Source organism: Perca flavescens, chromosome 4 (genome assembly GCF_004354835.1).
Source record: "Perca flavescens isolate YP-PL-M2 chromosome 4, PFLA_1.0, whole genome shotgun sequence".
NCBI lineage: Eukaryota > Metazoa > Chordata > Actinopteri > Perciformes > Percidae > Perca > Perca flavescens.
In genome coordinates this window covers 23,578,281-23,598,301 of record NC_041334.1, presented here as the reverse complement: position 1 = coordinate 23,598,301, position 20,021 = coordinate 23,578,281, and the positions used below count along the sequence as shown (strand labels likewise).

General features: G+C 38.0%; 2 protein-coding genes across 2 annotated transcripts; one reads left to right on the top strand and one right to left on the bottom strand.

The window, feature by feature from the left end:
- Nucleotides 1-559: 559 nt before the first annotated feature.
- On the bottom strand, nucleotides 560-8,448 carry slc2a11a (solute carrier family 2 member 11a). The gene is made up of 12 exons (XM_028576668.1): nucleotides 8,193-8,448; nucleotides 7,025-7,123; nucleotides 6,245-6,405; nucleotides 5,739-5,863; nucleotides 5,521-5,650; nucleotides 5,261-5,409; nucleotides 4,344-4,531; nucleotides 3,633-3,743; nucleotides 2,946-3,047; nucleotides 2,660-2,735; nucleotides 2,143-2,270; nucleotides 560-1,460 (listed from the first exon to the last, which is right to left on the bottom strand). Exons 1-12 carry the CDS (start codon nucleotides 8,214-8,216, stop codon nucleotides 1,242-1,244), a joined length of 1,512 nt encoding a protein of 503 aa, XP_028432469.1. The 5' UTR covers nucleotides 8,217-8,448; the 3' UTR covers nucleotides 560-1,241.
- A 2,006-nt stretch (nucleotides 8,449-10,454) lies between these two features.
- Nucleotides 10,455-17,640, top strand: tgfa (transforming growth factor, alpha). Its single transcript, XM_028576667.1, has 7 exons — nucleotides 10,455-10,779; nucleotides 11,604-11,789; nucleotides 12,016-12,201; nucleotides 13,983-14,097; nucleotides 14,865-15,014; nucleotides 15,185-15,276; nucleotides 16,190-17,640. Exons 1-7 carry the CDS (start codon nucleotides 10,737-10,739, stop codon nucleotides 16,195-16,197), a joined length of 780 nt encoding a protein of 259 aa, XP_028432468.1. The 5' UTR covers nucleotides 10,455-10,736; the 3' UTR covers nucleotides 16,198-17,640.
- The last annotated feature ends 2,381 nt before the right edge of the window (nucleotides 17,641-20,021 follow it).

Genomic DNA, 20,021 nt, shown 5'->3' with positions numbered 1-20,021 from the left:
GATGGTAGCAGAACAAAATAAGTATTTCACTTAATACAGGTTGTACCAGTTTGAGTTGTAGAACGTAGTTTGATCCATTTTGCAGTGATTCCATTGTGGGTTTGCTTCATTTTAAGATTATGTTTTGGGGCATTTTCAGCCTTTATTTGGATAGGACAGCAGAAGACATGAAAGGGGAGAGAGAGGGGGGAATGACATGCAGCAAAGGGCCACAGGTCAGAGTCAAACCCGGGCCCGCTGCGTCGAGGAGTAAGCCTCTATATATGGGCGCCAGCTCTACACGTTCATAAAACAGTAAATGCACATTTACAGAACACTACACTGACAAATTACAGTACGAATCAGCCCCCTAGTGTCATAAAAGCTTTCTTTTGACACTTGACTAATTTTATTTGATGCGACTATATCACTGTATGTATAAAAGGCACCTTTTGACGGGCACATTGAACAATTAAACATGAAAAGCGATGTTAATACAAGATACTTTTATTAGCTCAGAGATGGATCATTAAAAAGAAAAATGTCAATATTCAAAATAAATAATTGCACATATTCCACTCATGTAAAAACTGTAAATCTCAGTCGTTACTAAACACATCATGATACCTTTCTTTCTGAAAGAGGTGTGCATGCTGATACATGCAGTTATATTTGATAAGGTGCAAATTAACTCATTGTTTCTATCTAAATACATTCTCTTTGATTTGGTCCACCACCTGCCACACAGCAAAGACTTACTCTGACCTTTGACCTCCCAAATGAGAGGATCAAGTTAAAGGACATAGTTTGCCCTATAGTCGTTAATAACTTTGCTGACAACTTTATGCTTTGTCCCATTAAACAAGAAAGAAATGTACAACATCTTAATAAAATGCATTACTGTTTATTTGCTAGGCTAAAATGTTTTACATTTTACCCCAAAACGCCTTCATGTGTTTTTAGAGGTAGCAGATGACTTATCTTCTGCCAATATACAGTAGGCCTAGATTTAATTACCTTTGTCTTGTGTTAATCAGTGACACAAAGTTAGAAAACGTAAGTGCAACATGTGAAGATATTAAAGATAATTCCTTTAAATTCTCTCAATAGAAAACACACTCAAGATACAGGAGTAATAATAGATCCAAGTTGTTGTCTGTGATGTGAGAGTGAACATTCTCCCATTCATGACGTCTCCCAGCTCAAGCAGATCAGGTCATACAGTAGATATGACCGTGCGTGTTTCCGGAGAAAAAGTCTGTCTACAAGGCCGTGGAAAGACACACTTCACCCAGCTGATACTGAGCTTTAGTTTGCGACCCACACTTTGCGTCCTGGCCTTTGAAGTTGAGCTTGTGGAAATCACTTGTGATGGCTGACAGAGACTTCCCCTTGGTCTCAGGCAGGAAGAGGCCAACATACAGCGCCGACAGCAGGCAGACCGCTCCGAAAGGCACAAAGCAGTACTCCCTCAACTCGCTCTGTAAAAGAAAGGCAACAGAAAGCTATCAGACTAATGTAAGAAGTGATATAAATGACTAAATGTCTTCACTCCATGCCTGTCAGTGTGTTTCCTCTGCTTGTATAAGTAGACGGCCAGAATTCCAAAATGTTTTATATTATTGGGGACGAACAAACTAAAACCTTAGCTTCAAATTCCATATTTTAGAAAGATTAATAAGACCAGAGATGAAGCAATTAGCATTCTGACAGACAGTCCCTTTTTTCCTGTTTCACACTCTGAACTCTGGGAGGTGCTAAAAGGCACCCTGCCTTTTCCTATTTCTAGAGAGGTATTAAGAAGTCTTTTGCGTTGCATGTTAACCTGCCTGAGTCTCCTTATTAATTCTAGAAATCCAACGACCCTCCCCCTCCTTCTTCTTAAATCTATTTTAAAAAATACCATTACAATAAAAAAAAATTCAGCATTTTTGCTTGTTATTAGATATAGTAGAGACGGAGACAGGAAACAGAGAGTGGGAGAGCATTGTGCACCGGTAACCCTTCGCTGGAATACCAGCCATAAACATAGTGCCTTAGTAACTTAATAATGTCGTAGGTGCATGTACACACTTTGTTTTAAATTGTTTACAATTTATTTATGCTTGTTCATTGTCACTGCACATCTGTTAAATGGACAGATGGATGTAGTGACAGACTGACCACTAGAAATGGAAAGATCATCCCAATGATGAAAAGGTTGAGCCACATCATGGAGCCAGCGATCATGGAGGCTGCTGGCCGAGCAGTCTGATTGAAGAGCTCTGTGGGCAGGACGACACTCACTCCAGCTGAGAAAAAAACAACAACAAAAACATATTGATCAGAGTTAGCTTCATCACATCCTTAAAAATAGAAGTACAAATATAAACACTAGCTATTATAGCCTGACCCGTACTGGATTTCTGATACTTGGTAACACATACTTAGCAATAAGTTGCTTCACACATTCATGAATTAATGATCAACATTTATTTCAGCTATATAACAAACTTATATGGTATTACTGTATAATAGCAGGTTAAAATATCACACATAGTAAAAACTGTATTGAAGTATTTAACTGGTCTATCTTGAAGACTGTGTTCATTTAAATGTCTTTATTTGCATCTTGAGAGAACATTTTGTTTGTGTTTTTCACATAAAAACCCAAATATAGAAAGTCAATGGACAAACTTACCTGGTCCCAGTCCAAAGCTGAGAATGTAGGTGAAGATGCAGGCCATGCTCAGGTACGGCATCCAGGAAACATAATGCTGTTTGCATGTGTGGAGGGAAGTAAAATATACACTGCCAGCAACTCACAAGCAAGATCCCTTTTGACTTGTGATACTCACATAACTCACATAATTATCACATTCATTGATTTTCGTTACCTTGAAAATTAAAGACTGAAGACATCATTTGTCATTGTAAAAGTTAAACATGTAGGTTATTATGTGGGTTAATTATGTGATTTATAATACCTCAAACAACAGAGCAATTGTGAAGACAACAGCCCAGATGGTCATGAAGATGTACCCTCCCATCAGCATGAACCTCCGACCTTTGAGCTCAATCAGCAGATTCTGAAAATATGGATATCTGACTCTGTTTTTATTATATACATATTTTATTCTAACAAATTAAATCATTACGGTAAGGTACATGATGTCCAGAGCAGCAAGCACTGAACAAAAACAAATCAGGAACTTTCTGCGGATGAATGAATAGATAATATTGATGTACGGCAAACATGCTCTGAATATGATCATCAATAATTGATTTTGAGAGTTATATTCTCTTTGGCTTGTATCATTTATTAGTGTCAGTTATTAACTTATGGTAATTTCCCAATAAAAATAAGGCAGCTAGCTACTTGTCAGTTTTTGTGTTTGGTTGGTAGATTCACAGATATCCCGAAACAAATCATTACCAGCACCTCTAAAGTTTTTTAAAGTTTAATCTGTACAAAACTGACTTGTAAGAAACTGGAGTCTCCGCTGGTTGCCCTGCAACCAGGACTTCAGGAAGTTACTGCAACCCAGCCAAGAAATAGTGGATATAGACTGTCAGTCCTTAGTCTGGGTCAAAGCTTTAAGAAGAATGCAAACCATAGTCTCTCTTTGCCTCTAGCTGCTTACGTAACGTGGGCTTTAATGACGGATACTTACACATATTATAGAGGCTGTGAATTCACAAGAACCAGTGCCAATTGTAATATATTGGATTTTATCATCAGATATTCCAGCTTCTCTGAATACATATGATGCATAGAAGTAAATCTGAAAGAAAGAAGGAGCACAAAACAATATTAGCGTGCTGCTGAGCATCATTACAAGTGCTTCAACTGTTATAAGCGGATTAAGCCAGGATTTTGTACAAAGAGTAACTATGTTAATACCCTGACCCCCTCCCTTAAACTACCAAGCATGTATTTAAAAGGCTTGAAACACAGGAGAGTTTAGTCAGTATTTTCTGACAAAAAGGCAACTTGTTGCAGTTCTTAAAAAATCAGTTTAGACATGTTATTTACTCTAAATATACACAGAGCGAAAATTACAAAGAGAAGACAAAGCCTTTTAGTCAAAACAATAAGCTGTCTTCACACATTATTTAGTGCACATGGGACATGCAAGGGATAGAGCTTCATCACCACTATACATTATTAATATGACCTGCAGGAACATAAAGAAACCCACACGTGACACGAACAGCTGATGAATCATCTCAAATTTCTAGTCAACCTTCTGACATTGCAGAGGCCAAAAGAACATCTGATACTGTTACTGTAGCTCGCTATCAGTAAAACTGATCCTCATGGATTATACAATAATATTTTCTATAGAGACACACAACGCATTATGCCATTCTTTTCTTCTTACCGAGTCATTACCACAGAGCTGCATGGCACTGCTGATGATCATGACCGAGATGAGCTGCCAGCGCACTGAGCGATCAGTAAAAAGCTCCCAGGGTCGACGGGGCCTCATGCCTTTGGTTTCAGCCTGTTCCTGCAGGATCTCAACGAGCTCACTGCTCTGGACCTCACAGCCTCGCAGCCGTCTCAAAGCTGAGCAAGAAAAATAACACAACTTAACTGACATTTTCATTTTCTATTATTCTCTAGCTATACCTTATTATTCTGTGTGTTTCTTATATATAAAAGATGTATGAATTTCATGTGCTGAGTTGACAGCAGTGGCGGAGGAGCACTTAGATCCTTAGTACCAATACAGCAATGTAAAAGTCCTGCTTTTAAACTCCTACTTGAGAAAAGTATTAGCAGCAAAATGTACTCAGTAGTTTAGTTCTAGGTATGTTGGACCACCTCCAAAGAGTCACAGGATGAATCTGGGGGGTTGTGAGGTGAACAATGGGAGAGGAAATGAGAAAGGAATATTTTTTACTTTTCTCTAATGTATGCTCTTTTGTGAAATATTGGATGACAGCTATTTAAATTAAATATCTGATAAGTTTAGAGGGGAAATGTCCCTTTGTTAGTGCTTCTAAGAACTCATAGACATCTACAACGTCACAAGGGGGCCCCAACTACACAATTGTAATTTGTCAAAAGCCCAAAAAGTTGGGAACCTTTGGTTAAGTCTTTAACAATGTATTGTATTTTAATGGCTTATCATATGTGTTATAAATTGTAAAATCTTAAAATCAAAAGTAACTATTAACTGCAGCTGTCAGATTGATGTAGTGGAATTAAAAAAGTACACTATTTAACAAATGCATTAAGTGCAGTACTTACTTAGTTACTTTCCACCACTGGTTGACAGATTACAGTACCCACCTTTAATACAAGCCTCCTTGTCCCCCCTGTCGATGAGCAGGTACCTGGGGCTCTCAGGGAACCACGGCAGGGTTAGGAGCTGCATGAGGCCAGGAATGGCATTACTGGCAAGAAGATACTGCCAACACGGCTCACTGCCCAGAATCTCTCTATAAATAAATAATCCTGAGTGTTACTGTGGATATCTATGAAATCTACAGCACATGTTTTAGAAAAGGATTAGCCTATTTTGACAAAAATGTGTCTAACAGTTATCATACCTGAGTCCAACCACCTGTCCCAGCGCAACACCAAATGCTGCGAAAACAGCTGATGACGAGGAGAGAGCCCCTCTTAAGTGCTTTGGTGCACTTTCTCCAAAATACATAGGTTGCACATTCATGCTGATCCCTGCAAAACACACCATTCTTTTATTATAATGGCAGTATAACAGGTATTGGAACGCAAACATAAACATTTACTGACATAAATGACATACCGGAATTTATTCCAACCAGGACACGGGAGATAATGATCATCTCAAAAGACTTGGCAGCTCTACTTGTCAGAGCTAAGAGTGCTCCAGCCATGAGGAAAATGTTGTTCAACAACAGGCATTTCTTCCTTGGGAAGAGAAAAGTTAAAGATTAAAATGAATAGGTTGCTAACAGCCGCTGGTGGTCAACGACAGTTTCAGTCTGAAGAAATACAGACTCATAGACTCTTAGGGATCTTGTTCGCAATAATAAAAGAAAAATAACAACACCAGCCTAATGCTTCAAAGTCAATTACAGTCAAAGATGCAGTATGTAAGCATGATTTATGCGTATGTGTTTCTCTGAGGATCAAAACATATGCATGTGATAGAGGAAAGTAAATAAACAATCATTATCAATTAATACATGTGCATGTACAGGTTAATCATACACATTTCAATTTGTAATCTTCTGTACTTGTGCAACAACACGTTTACACACAGCAGCATGATGCAGCATCTTATATTACCTCCCAAAACGTATGGTCATAGGTCCCGCGATAAGAGCCCCCGCAAAGCCCCCCAACGAGAAGATGGAGACGATAATTGTCCAGACCAGAGTCACCTGGTAGTCCTCCAACTGGATGTCCCAGCGCTCCAAGAACGTCTCATTGATAAAAGTTTGAATAAACTGTCAGAAAAGACAAGACAGTCAACCATTAAAGTCTCACTGACTTAACCAACAAGAGCAGCGGTTAAAGCTGACACTTATTACCTCAGTTCATCCGTCTGTTTATATTTTGGCAAGAAGATTGACTTGCAGCGTCAAGTTGCAGCATCAACAAATCAATTTCACTTTTTTTCCCCAAAGGATCAAAATATGACATTTGCAGAATTGTTTGTTGTTGATGGAAGTTTCTGCACTTTATTTGTGAGGGCCCAGCTTAATGAAACAAGAGGAAAGATCCTGCTTCCAGAATAAGTTCCTAATAAATAGGCTTATAAAATTGGATGTGTTACAATGAGAAGGACTTATTACAGATACAAGTAGAATAATTGTTCTTTGTGCCAATATATACTGTGATCCAAATGTGTACCAACAGTGATGCTGGCCTGCACAGCTCCAACAGGGAACAAACCCACTAACTAGACTTACAGATACGTATCATCAGTATCAATTTAACCACAGTGTAAGTAAATGTACTATATTTGACTAAATCAACACTTGGTAACACTGAACTCTGTGTCTGCGTGAACACCCACACAACCAGTACACAAATGCAATTTGGCAATTAAATTGAAAGACTTACAATTGTGGGAGAATTCATTATGGCGAGGTTGTAACCATATTGCAGAGTTCCTCCAATGGCTGCAGAAGTAACCATTAGCACCAATGTCAGAGAACTGCTCTGTTTATACAAACAAATAGCCTAAATGGATTAGATTATACACATTTATCTTATCAAGTAGCCCACTAATTAGCTAAAATCACACCATCTCCTCTATCACCTTGTTTCTTCATTGTAATCTACAATCCATTTAACACAGCTGCACAACCTGCAGCTGGAGAGACAATATCAGATTTACACCTGCAATATATGACAATAGACACTTCCATAGATTGTCTGATATATCTTCCCTGTCTGATATTTAGTATCTATTATTATTATCATATTTAGTCTGCACATTCTGTTGTTGGGCACAATTTTCTGCAGGGTCTGAACAAGTACTCAGATCATTTACTTAAGTAAAAATAGTAATACTACAGTGTAAAAATACAGTGTAAAAATACATCAGTTACAAGTAAAATCCCTGCACTCAAAATCTTACTTAGTAAAAGTGCAACAGTATTAGCATTAATCATACTTTAAGATCCAAAAGTAAAAGTATATTATGCAGATTGGCCCTTTTCAGAATCATTTATATTATATTACTCGATTAGTGATGCATTAATGTGCACATCATGTTGCGCCTGTAAAGGTCGTTACTTTAGCCTATATGTTAAGGTAGTATAAACATATATAATAAATAATATGTTGATTAATATTTGTATTAATAATCTAAATCTGCTAAGTAACTAGTAGGCTTTATAACTAAATGTGTCAGATAAAAGTAGTAAAGTGAGAAGTACAAGATATCCTCTGAAATGCAGTGGAGTAGAAGTAGGTCTGTAAAGAAGCATAAAATAGTCGAATAAAGTACAAGTAGGCCTACTTCAGAATTGTACTGAAGTGCAGTGCTTCAATAAATGTACTTAGTTACATTAATTTTGTTGTCACACAAAAAAATACAAAACACACAAAATACAAAACATCTTCAAACAGCACTGCACCCGACTCCACCTCGTAGGAACTACACAGCCACCAAGTAATTCAAGTTTTCTGCAAGCATTTCATAATGCTAACCGAGTCTACAAATCAAACAAGAAGGGGATTCAATTTAATAGTTCTAACTGAAAAGTAGAATGTGGTAATTTACCTTCTGTGCACCAGCAGGCGACATCGTCAAAGGTTAAAAAAAAGAAAAGTGAATTGATGAAGCGAGATAACCAAGCCAACAGCTCAGCCCACCTCCTATATAATGATCCTCTTTTACAGTGTCTACAACAAAAGCTCGAGCACGCACTTATGGCGTGCGTATGGTGGCCTTCGTATGGCTGCGTCAACCGGCTGATTGCACAATCAGCCGGTTGACGCACAAATGGCCAATCTGAGCTGATGTCTTACTGCACTCTTCAAATGCCACAACAATGATTTACATAATGGAGAGAAAAGTGAACGGCATTGAAAGTTTTCGGTGAGTAATTAAGAACAACAACGCATGCGCATAAGGTTTTCAATATATAAGTACCGTTATAAACTTGTATTATTTCAAAAATAATACAAGTTTTGTATTACTTGTATTATTTCAAAATAATAAAAGTTTAGAGTGGTACTTTTATATTTTTGTTTTCTGATTTAGCGCATGTATGACCTCTATTAAAATAAATAAATAAAGCACCATAGTTATAGTAGCCTATACACTATTGACCCCCCCAGCAAAAAACGGGTTCCCCCAAGTTTTCTGAGCATCCGTTTCTGGTAACTTGTTTAAACACAAATGTATTTAGGAATATGCACAATATAAAACAAAAAAGTAAAGATTTCAATGCAGCCTTTATTAACATTGAACTTCCTGAACAAATTTGCAGATTATCAAATTACCAAACCCACTGACATGCAGTGAACCTGAAGATGTTGGGACAACTTGTGTCTATTTGGGGGTTTAAGAGAGGATTTTGACTAAACTTAAATTAATGTCCTAATTATTTTGTATTTGTTGATATATTCTCTTCTTCTGAAACAGTATTTTGTAACATAATCTAGTTTAATTAGAAAATTAGATCATTATTCAGACTAAAGGAAACGTGTGCACTTATGTCCAGCAGATGGAGCTGGTTTGAAATGTTGCTCACTCTTGTTCTTTGTTTGCTGTTTGTGTATCTCAACATCAGAAGTTCAATCCACAAAACAAGTTACTAAACTGCAAAACAAAAATTGTAGTTAGTGTAAAAGTATAATGAATGAAATTGATTGATTAAAAAAAAAGGATGCTTTAGGGCTCAGTCAGCAGTTTCAGTTTCAGTTGCAGACGAGTGGTGAATGACTACATTCACATCCCCCCTGATTCCCCAGATCGCCTATTTACAGAAAAAAATAAGTTGACTTGCAGCATCACATAATTGTCAGCTGTTGTTAAAAAGGAAGAGAAGAAGTAAGGAGGATGTTTTTGCTCCTCTCCTCTCCAACAGCAGTGGAGCTAACAAGGCCACATGTAAAAGTAGGGAATGGAGACACATATTGGGACTATTAGGGTGAAGATTATTTTGGGCTAATAAGACGATCTACCTCTGTTATTGAAAGCAAGTGTTAGAAGAAACATGGTGTGCACGGTTTCCCAGTCACTTTGGAAACAGTTTGTCTGAAGCATTTCTCTGCTGTATTTTCCTGAAAAGTCTGGCAGCTTTCATGAACCTAACCTTAGTGGCAGTATTGACGAAAGGTCAGAGAATCACCTAAAACATAGGAATTATCTGTTGGGAGTTATGAATTTCCACACCAAATTTTCATGGGAATCTGGCAAGTAGTTGTCAAACTATCTCGCTCTGGACCAAAAACAGTTGGACAGATGAATAAACAGATGGACTAGCAAAGCTAGGCCTCGCAGCTTCAAAGGAAGAAAATAAACAAAATCAAACTTCATTTTAAAACCCCAGTCAAATGTATTTATAGCCTAAAATCACAGTTTAGCCTCAAAGGGTTTTACCATCTATAAAACGTACAAAACTCTGTCACAGTGTCGTATATAAAATAGGCAAAATAGCAAATAATAATAACAATGTTCAAAGAATTACACTTTATCCCACATTACTTTTACTTGACGTTGTTAGTTGTTTCAAGGAGACGTGGCTGCACATTTGCTACAATGTTATTTTATTTTAAATACATTTTATTTAAAATAATTCAGTGTGTTGCATTAGGCTAAACAAATAGAAAAAGGTTATGGAGCAGGGCACATACTCTCTTTCAGATGGAATGACCCTTAAATGAAATAGACTTATTTCAATAATCAGATACAGGCTAAGACACACCTCATGAATACAATACAAATCAAAGAAGTGTCATGATGAGGTCATAATGAGATGACAGCCCCCCCCCCCTCCCTCTCTGTCTCTAATTGGCTAGCCTCTGACAGGATTACACGAGTTTCCTCAATTGAACACAGAGAAGGTAGACGCTCGGACATCCTGCTGCAGACTCTCGTGCTTTTGGCTGAAAAGAAGAAACTCGACCACAGTTACTTTTCTACCCCAGTCGATCAAATGTGACAGGTTTGCGCTGTGATCACAGGATTACGTGTTTTCTGTGCTGATGGTCGCTGCTGCTGCTGCTGCAACAACAAAAGACTAATGTGTGCACACGCCCGCACTTCAGAGAAGCTGCCCGTGAACTCAGCCTACTTTAGTTTAGACCACAAGTCATCATGATGACTCGGATTTTCTGGGATACAATTTTTCTCATCAGCGGTGAGTGTCTAATTGATGTTGTTTATGTGTTCATGTCTCATTTTATATAGCCTATGTGAAACATTTCTATACATTTAGTGATTAATGAATGCAGTTTTTCAGTATTGTCACCTATTTGATTATATCATTTAATATTAATTCACTGGATCACTTCGCTAATGACTTGCAATGCCAATCAGTACAACACTCCTATTCAAATCTGAAGTGTTTTATCTATGGTAATCCATAATTATTTTTTAAGGTGTATTAACCTTACTGTGCTTGATGGTGTTTTGTTTATGCTTTATGGTGTCACTGATTCTTAATAGTTGGCCTTTAGTTCTCAATATATTGAAACAAAAGGGTTATTTTGATGGATTTTTGCGTTATACATTTTATTGTGAGGAAAAAAAAGGAAAAAAGATCATATTTCTCACAATCTTTTTATTTTTACAACAAACTATCCTTCTTGTTTTTTACTAGCTGGTTTCAGTCAGTAGTTGTGATTGCGGGCCTTCACAGGACCTGCTGAATATGTATTTATAGTGCTTTGGTCTTATCCTTTTAGTGGGCGCTTGACCCTGTTACTATTGTTGGGTACCAGTTACTCAATGAAGCATCGATATCACATTGAAGACAAAGCTGTACAGGTGCAGATTACTGGGACTAACCCTCAGGTTGTTTAATCACAATACAGTAATATATTTATTTATAATCCTATAGGTACATTTAGTATGTCTGTGGTACTCAATGGTGAGGTTACAGTGAACTTTTTTGTTACTATATTCCTGCAGGGATTTGTTGTTATTTCTGTATATAACAGCTGTTTCTTTTCCTCTTTGCAGGTTCCCTCTTTACGATTGGAGCAGGACCGAGCAATTTGACAATTATTGAAGCCAGCGTATCCATCGATACAAACTTCCCTGCTGCTCTGAACGCCTCAACAAGCAGCTCTGCAACAACCAGCAGCGGAAGCACAACTACCACAACTATTGCACCTACTACAGCAACGAACATCCCTCCAGTTAAAAGTAAGTCTCAGCACAGTTGTCATATTTCTAAATACAAGTAAAGGTTCAAGCTCATTGCCAAGCCATCTCCAGAAAAAGAAAAATCTGTATTTCACATTCCCAAATGTTCTCAAGACCTTGATCCACACTCATATGTTACTGAAGGTATTTGTTTTTATTTCTATATATTTTTTTCTTCACATTATGACCACATCATATGTTAACAGTTGCTTTTTCCTCTCCGCAGGTTCCCTCTTTACATTTGGAGCAGAACCGAGCAATTCGACAATTATTGAAGCCAGCATTTCCATTGCTACAAACTTCACCGCTGCTCCAAACACCTCAACAAGCAGCTCTGCAGCAACCAGCAGTGGAAGCACAACTACCACAACTATTGCACCTACTACAGCAATTAACATCCCTCCAGTTAAAAGTAAGTCTAAATAAAATCATGTTATGAAGATGCCAGGGAAAGCTTGGCTCAGATTGGTCAAGCCATCCCCAGTAAAATGTATTTCAGATAAAACGTGTCCTCATTGCAGCCCTTTATCCACTCTCACTGCAGCGTTGCCTCCACAGCAGGAGTTCACAACACTGTAAAGCTTCCCATTGAGCTGCAGTGCATCAACACATGCAGACAGTGTGGCGCTCGCTGATAATTGATCCTCTTAGTGTGAGTGAGGGCAGCAATTGTGGTAAATTAAAGATTATGAGCAGAATATATGAACAGTATATTCAGCAGTATCACAAAAGCTGCACCTACAGTATTGAATTATGATCTGAAAAGCACCTAAAGGCTGGTTTCTGTCTCTATGTTCCTTGTGTTAGACTGCCAAAATCACATGGAACGGGAGAGGGGTTGGTAGGCAGATGCCCCAGGGACAACAGAGGGCTTTCACAGAGTCTGAAAGAAGGAGACAATACATGTAGGCTGCAATCCAAAAGCCCATTTACCGTTGGAATGGAGTGTGTGACGAACGCTGTAATGCAGCTATCTGTCTGCATGCTCATCCTCCTTCCCACCCTGAATGCAACACTGTGTATCTGTTTTGGCTGCTCGGGGAACACTGACTTTTGTTTGAGTCAGTTATGTAGGAATTTGTCTGACTGTACAGCTTACGTGGAAGAAATGTCCTGTTTTGTCTGGGTGTTCATTAAATTGGATATTTTTGTCCTTTTGTTTTGTCAGAGTGAAAACTGTGATAGTTGCTTGAAAACAACAACAAAAAAAACACCTGTATTTAAGGCTTTAATTTCCACTGACTGGATGTGCCTGTAAGGATGTGCTGTCTCTTGAGTCCCACTGTGAGTTGATGGACAGAGGTTTTTGTTTGCAGCGTCTCACCAGGACCTTTCTTGACTGTAATTGTCCCTCCCAGGTACAGTGAGAGATGTAAGCCACCACAAATCCACACGCAACTGGTAACAAAAGGCTTCAGTCTACCGTTGGTGGCGTGGGTGTCAGCTTTAGGATTTAGTACATGCTGTTGTTTCAGGTCTCTGCAGGCTTAGGTTATTTTTAGATTTATGATATTCACCTGTGTCATGTTGTGTATTTTACGGTGGCCCTGAAGTGCAAATCACAACAGCAAATAGAGAAACGCAACAGCAAATCATAAAACACAATGGAAAATAGGAAAACACTTCAACAAATCATAAAACACAACAACATTAACTTCTACCATGGACGGACCCTCCTGATTGGACAGACACACTGTCTGTGTATTTTAACAGGAAGGAGAGGTGAAAAACACGGAAAAGTGCCTACTTTTAACAGGCGGACCGTCTGTTAAAAGACAGACTGTCCATCTGTCTAATCAGGAGGGTCATTCCTCTGCTAAGTTAGCCCTTCCTTTAGAAGTTAATGCCGTTGTGTTTTATGATTTGTTGAAGTGTTTTCCTATTTGCGGTTGTGTTTTATGATTTGCTGTTGCGTTTTCCTATTTGCTGTTTTGATTTGCACTTCAGGGCCACTGTAGTATTTGGACTAAGTGCACTTGAATTATATTTAGATTTTGTAATTTAGGATAGAATTCATGCACTGAAAGAAGTGATGGTTCTTAAAGTGTTCCAGTTGTAGTTAACAACCATACCGCCATTTCATGCCACCCCACCTAAGTATTAGTAGATGGTTTCGGTGGGACATATTAGTGATTCATGGTCATTCAAAAATGTAAGTACGTCTCAACAATATCTTCTCTTACAACCTCACAGAGTTTGTGGCAGCGGCTGTTCGGTCTCATTTTGATGACTGTCCAGACTCCCACCGCCATTTCTGCTTCCACGGCACATGCCGCTTCCTGATCTTAGAAGAGACGCCTGCGTGTGTGTAAGTTATTACTGTCTTAAATCAAAAATGCCAACATTGTTGAGTTGACTGTTGTTCACTAGACGTTAGAGCTGAGTTTTAACAACGCAGCTTTATATGTTTCACCCACTTCTACATTTGTTTTTTTAAATAGCTTTGGTAATTTTGGTATGTTAGCAATTTAAAGCACTTTGGCCTTTATTTTGAACTGGGCTTTGCTGAGCAGTGAGGTCTGTCATTACGTTGGAGCAGAATGCTGCCATCCTTCAAAAGAGACCTAAAATCTTAAGATCTAAAGCTATTTGGGTAATACATTAATTAAACATTAATGGGCCAAGTTAATTTGTAGTGTCCCTGAATGAAACTGTTTCCCTTGGTTTTTCACTGGACTATTATATATGTGTGTATCTTTTGTTTATTTATTTTGAATCTACTGGAAAAGTGAAATTGTGAATTGCAGTAGTTGTATTACTTCTCAGGTACATGCTATCAAGACTGATATTAAAAAAAAGAATAGTAAAAAATCTCATGTATTTACATTAGATTTTTACAATAAACTAGAAGTGTTGGGACTAATACTGAGATATATATATATATATATATATATATATATATATATATATATATATATATATATATATATATATATATATATATATATATATATATATATATATTGGATATGCAAAATATTAGTTATTGAATATATATATATATATATATATATATATATCAATAACTAATATTTTGCATATCCAATTAGATTTCATCCATCCTTGTTGTTGCAGGTGTCATCCAGGCTTCATTGGGATGCGGTGTGAGCATGCAGACCTGCTTGCTGTAGTGGCAACTAATCACAGACAACAGACCGTCGCCACAGTGCTGGTTTTGTGTGTGATTGGGTGTGTTCTCATCATGTTGTTGTGTACGCTTTTACAGTAAGTAACATATAATGGCATGTCTTTATATTTTACAAATATATAATACAGGTTCACTGGGATTGTAGCTGATAAACTATACAGTGTTGGCCAGTGAATTTTTCATTTAAGGGATGAAACGATGAACTTGATAGGGATTTTCAGGACTTTGAGAGTCTTTTCTTGTGCAGTTGCTGGTGGAGGCAGGACTGGCGCAGGCGGAGCCACGCACATCACTACGTCCCAGAGAAGCACGGAGCATCCTGCCACCCTTCTGAGAGTGGTACTTTATTTATGTTTTACACAGTAAGGTATAAGGCTAGCATTAGTTTATATTTTTCTGGTTGTCAGCAAATTTTATGAGAAAAGCGAAACCAACTATGTTTGTTTCTCAATACTTTCCGACTTCCCTGCACTTTCTCGCAGCGCCAAGCCCATTTGATCTTAATGTAGATGTAACCCTTAACAAACAGGTCACGAATATGCTGGGCACTAGCCTGGCTCCGCCCTCCTAAGTACTTCCGCTCAATTTTCATTTTCCTTGTTACTACGTTTGGGTTTGCGGTATATTCGCGGGTTTTCTCCAGCCGTATCTTTACCGGTCCAATCAGCGAACAGAGGGAGTGGCTGAGAAGAAAGCCGTTGAGGTTGTGCACTAGTTAGAGTTGTAGTTCTGTAATGGCGGCGGAGAAAGATGCGAGTGAATCCATTCGGTCTGTTGTGGCAATGCTGCTGAATATCCAGAAGTTAAAGGCCCCATGGCATGAAAATGTCACTTTATGAGGTTTTTTTAACATTAATATGTGTTTCCCCAGCCTGCCTATGGTCCCCCAGTGGCTAGAAATGGCGATAGGTGTAAACCGAGCCCTGGGTATCCTGCTCTGCCTTTTGAGAAAATGAAAGCTCAGATGGGCTGATCTGGAATCTTGCTCCTTATGAGGTCATACGTGCCCGTGTTTATAATAATTAACATGTGATCATGTCAAAGTAACTGTGCGGCGAAGTGGTGGGTTTTACATAATTTTTTGTCAAAAATGTAGCTCTATGGCACAAAGAAACAAGCTATCTCAGGCTTTGGATACACAGACACAGATGAGATTTGTTGACTAATTAGAATTACCGTCAGCCTTATCCTTAAAAGGTTTTGTAATACTTACGATAAACAAAAACTTACCTCAATATTATTTCCCTTTCAGTGGTTTGAGAAGACCTCTTGCTGGAGCATAAGCTGCTTGCATCACGGCGTGTTTAGTTTTCCTCATCTGTCCAGCCCACAAATCCTCAGGATTGCATCCAAAGTGGTATCTCTGATCAAGCAGACCGGATCGGAAAGGGGTGAAAAAGCATTATCGCCAATGTGGCTGAGGTAGGCCTGCTGGATGTGGAAGGTTAAATGTTCCATGACATTTTTTTTTTCCCCCACTGACTGGGACTACAGCCCAGTAGGAACGTGTTTCCTTCACTCTTTGATTCTGTGGAAATACACGCAGAACTGCGTCTGTTTAAAGCTCTGAGGATGAAGCTGCGGCCGAATCCGACATGGGAAGAGCTCTGTGTCCTGATTACTGTTCATGGCTGGCCTAACGGACGCGAGAAATGATCGACGAGGCCATTAATCATCCTGTGTGGATGTCGAATAGGAAAGGTGTTTATTTTGGGCTGTGGGACAACAATAATTCATTTAAGTCAGAGACCTCAATTCCTATTTTTTGTCTTTTAATAACTTTAAGCACTTTTCATCAGAACTCTGTAAAGCACGGAGGAAATTTTTTACAATGAAAATAATGGTGGGGGAAAACTGATGCTTTAAACAAGTTTTTAGTGTCTGTTTTTAAAGAAGGAACTCACTTCACATGACAGGAGTAGGAATTGTTAAACGGACTGACTGCTAATGAAACCCCTGGAATCCAAGCAGTAAAAAGACTACTGAAGCTGAAATATTTAGTCAGTTTTATTGTTATTCCTGAGCTGTACTTGCATCAGAGGTGTTTTTAATTTGCAAGCTATAACAGTACCGACACATGCACATCCTGGGTGGCCACCTTATTCCACATTGTATTGTTGCACTTTTCTTCAAGCTTGCTAGAAACAAACTGCATTTATTGTACAATGTAGTCACTTGAAAAAGTGCCCACATAATGAGATGCCAAATACACTTTCTAACTTTTTCTGAATGAGCACTGAAGGGAAGAGGCACACAGTTTGTACACATGTACGCATGCTCCTAAATCACAGCTTGTATTTTGAAAGAACACAAAACACTTTTTATTTCCACATTGGTTTGTTATAGCATTGTGTCTTCTTTGAATTTAAATAATTTTAAAGAGAGAGAGCACCTCTGAAGATTTATTTAAAACAAAATAAGGTTTTCTTAAAAGAAAAACCCTGAATAATATTCAGTGAGGAAATACAAAATGATGATTGCAAACTGACTCAGATATAAAGTTTGTATGCTTTGTGTGATAAGACGGAACAAAAAAACTATAAAAATGAATGTGATGGTATTTATATACCAAAAAGACTCTTGATGGGATGATACACTTGTCTTTGTTTACGGTATGTGATGATATTTACATTCAGAATACAGTATGTGTAATTGTTTTTTTTTATTATTTGTAAATATAAAAAAAGACACCGAAATATTCAATGTGTGTGTGTGTGTATATATATGTTGTCGATACAAAATCATCTGAAAAGGGTGATCTTCTCCTCATTAACCCTTTGTCAGATTTATGTTGTTAACAGTTGGAAAGCCTCTATTATCTGCATTTGTTTTCGAATGAAGAATTAAAAATGTACGTGTGTATATTTTTGAATTGACTTGCTTTAAACTCCGTCTCTTGAGTCTGTTATCCGATTCATAGCGTGACCTCTTCTTCTTTTTACGAGCTTTTCTTTCTCTCTTCAAATATTCCGATTTTCTGTCTCTCTGCTTCTCTATTTTTCTCTTTCACTGAATATTTCAAGACACAGAAATGGCAACATGGAATCCTGAACCCCGGGCACAATTGAACAAAGAGTCGAACTCTTGAGTGCTTTTATAGCTGAAGGAAATGTTTCAGCCCTCTTCTATATTGCCATTCAGTTTATTTATTTGTCTTTTTGAGTCAACAGAATCTACACCCATTCATGTTAAAGCCTTTGTTCGATGTGCAAGACTACATCCTGTTTTTTAAAATGTCCATTGTATATCATCGGGTTGACATCTTCCCTCTTAACGTGCTGCATCTCCTCTGCTCTTTCCTTTCGCTCTCCACATGAGGAGCTTCGTTTTGTTTTACAATCCCCTTATGTCTGCAATTGGATTTCTGTGCAGCCCTTTAGAGCCGTCTGGCTGAGCTTCTAAACCAGATTTGAATTAAGCAGCTCTTGTGGGCGCTTCCCTAAAGATACACAATACCCTTTAACATACAAAGGAGCGCAAGGGAAAACAAATCAACTGGGGGAAAAAAGGCAAAGAAAAAGTAAATAAAGACTTAGATTAAAAACTGTGTGATTCACATTTCGTGACACAAAGTGGATGTGTTTTCAACGTTGGGAAATTCTCTTAAACTCTTTAAATCTGATTTGGACATATGTCAATCCCCATTCCCCATAAGAGGCTGGAGCTCTGCTTTGAATTGCAATGCCATTTTGGTCTTTTTCTTCAACTTCCTCTTCTGGCCCTTTTGATCCTAAGCCCAACATTCCCAGTATCTGCCTCTGACCAGATGGTTTGAAATAAGAGTATTTCTAAAGGTATTAGGGTTAAGCAACCCTGCCTTGTTCTCCTCGCTGCTAAGCACCGAAACAAATCATTAGGAATGATGAAAGTGCAGAGCTTCAGTAAAAGGCTCAGTTTACCCAGATCACATGAAAAGGTCATTTAACACTGAAAGCTGATCCCAGAGTGCAGCTCAAATGTCTTCATTTTATACAGCATGGATGTGATGTCATGATATTTCAATTAATGTTTGTAAATTGATTATGAATAAAGTTTGCAGGTGTTTACGTTGGCATCCATTCTCGCCTCCTCTCCATCCATCTGGCTCAAAGGATAGGTTCACATTTGTATCTTACAATACTTACTTGCCCATATGTATATCATAAGAGGTAGTTAAAGTAAAAATGCATTCTAGACTTTAAATGAGGCTTCATCAGTCCAAGTTAGACAAATCAAGTTGGTTATTGTCCTGAGTTGCAAAAAATCTGTAAAATAATCTATAAATGCATACTAAGATTTTTGAATGTGTACAGAAATCTGCAAATGTGTATTGAGAATCCATGTGTGTGTAATCAGACATGTAAATGTGTAAAAAAAAACTCCAATTCTGTATTTAGATTTGCAAGTGTTGAGATTTAATGTGTGAACCAAACTATAAAAGCGCCTAGATATTTTTGTCTGAAAAGTCGTAGTATTTTGCTCCAAGAGCTGAAAATATAGACAAGTCTTCAGGTACAACTCAGAAGGCCCCTCAATTGGCTGTCTTTTTACACACATGACTTTTTCTACACTTCTGTATGAAGCTAAATATGGTGCAAAATGCGAGAGATTATAGGCTTGATGTGAGCACTTGTAGAACAAAACTCTGAATTAGTATGTTAAAATGTTCACACCTCATCTGGTGATAGCAACCCTGCTCTCCCCCCGTAGAGCTCTGTAGTTGTAGCTGTGGACATTTCTTTTCACAGTTTAACACTTGAATTGATGCAGATTACAAAGTAGTATAACATGTAAACCGTACCAGTATTTCATTTTTACCACTGTTCTTAAAGGTTCATCAAACTTATTTTTACAAAATAAACCAAAACACTGACAACGAGGAAGGACATACAGTATACGTCCACAGCTACTAATTTGTTTTGCACCACATGTTTCGCAAGAAGTGTTGCAAAAGTCAAAGTGCGCAGATTCACCACTTTGTGATGCAGAGAGCACATATGCAAAGCTGCAGGAACCGATTCAAGAGGTTGTAATCACTGAGTTGTGGTTGTGCTCAATTAAAAAAAAATTAATATGTTGCATTACAAGTTTGCAGGTATCATTGT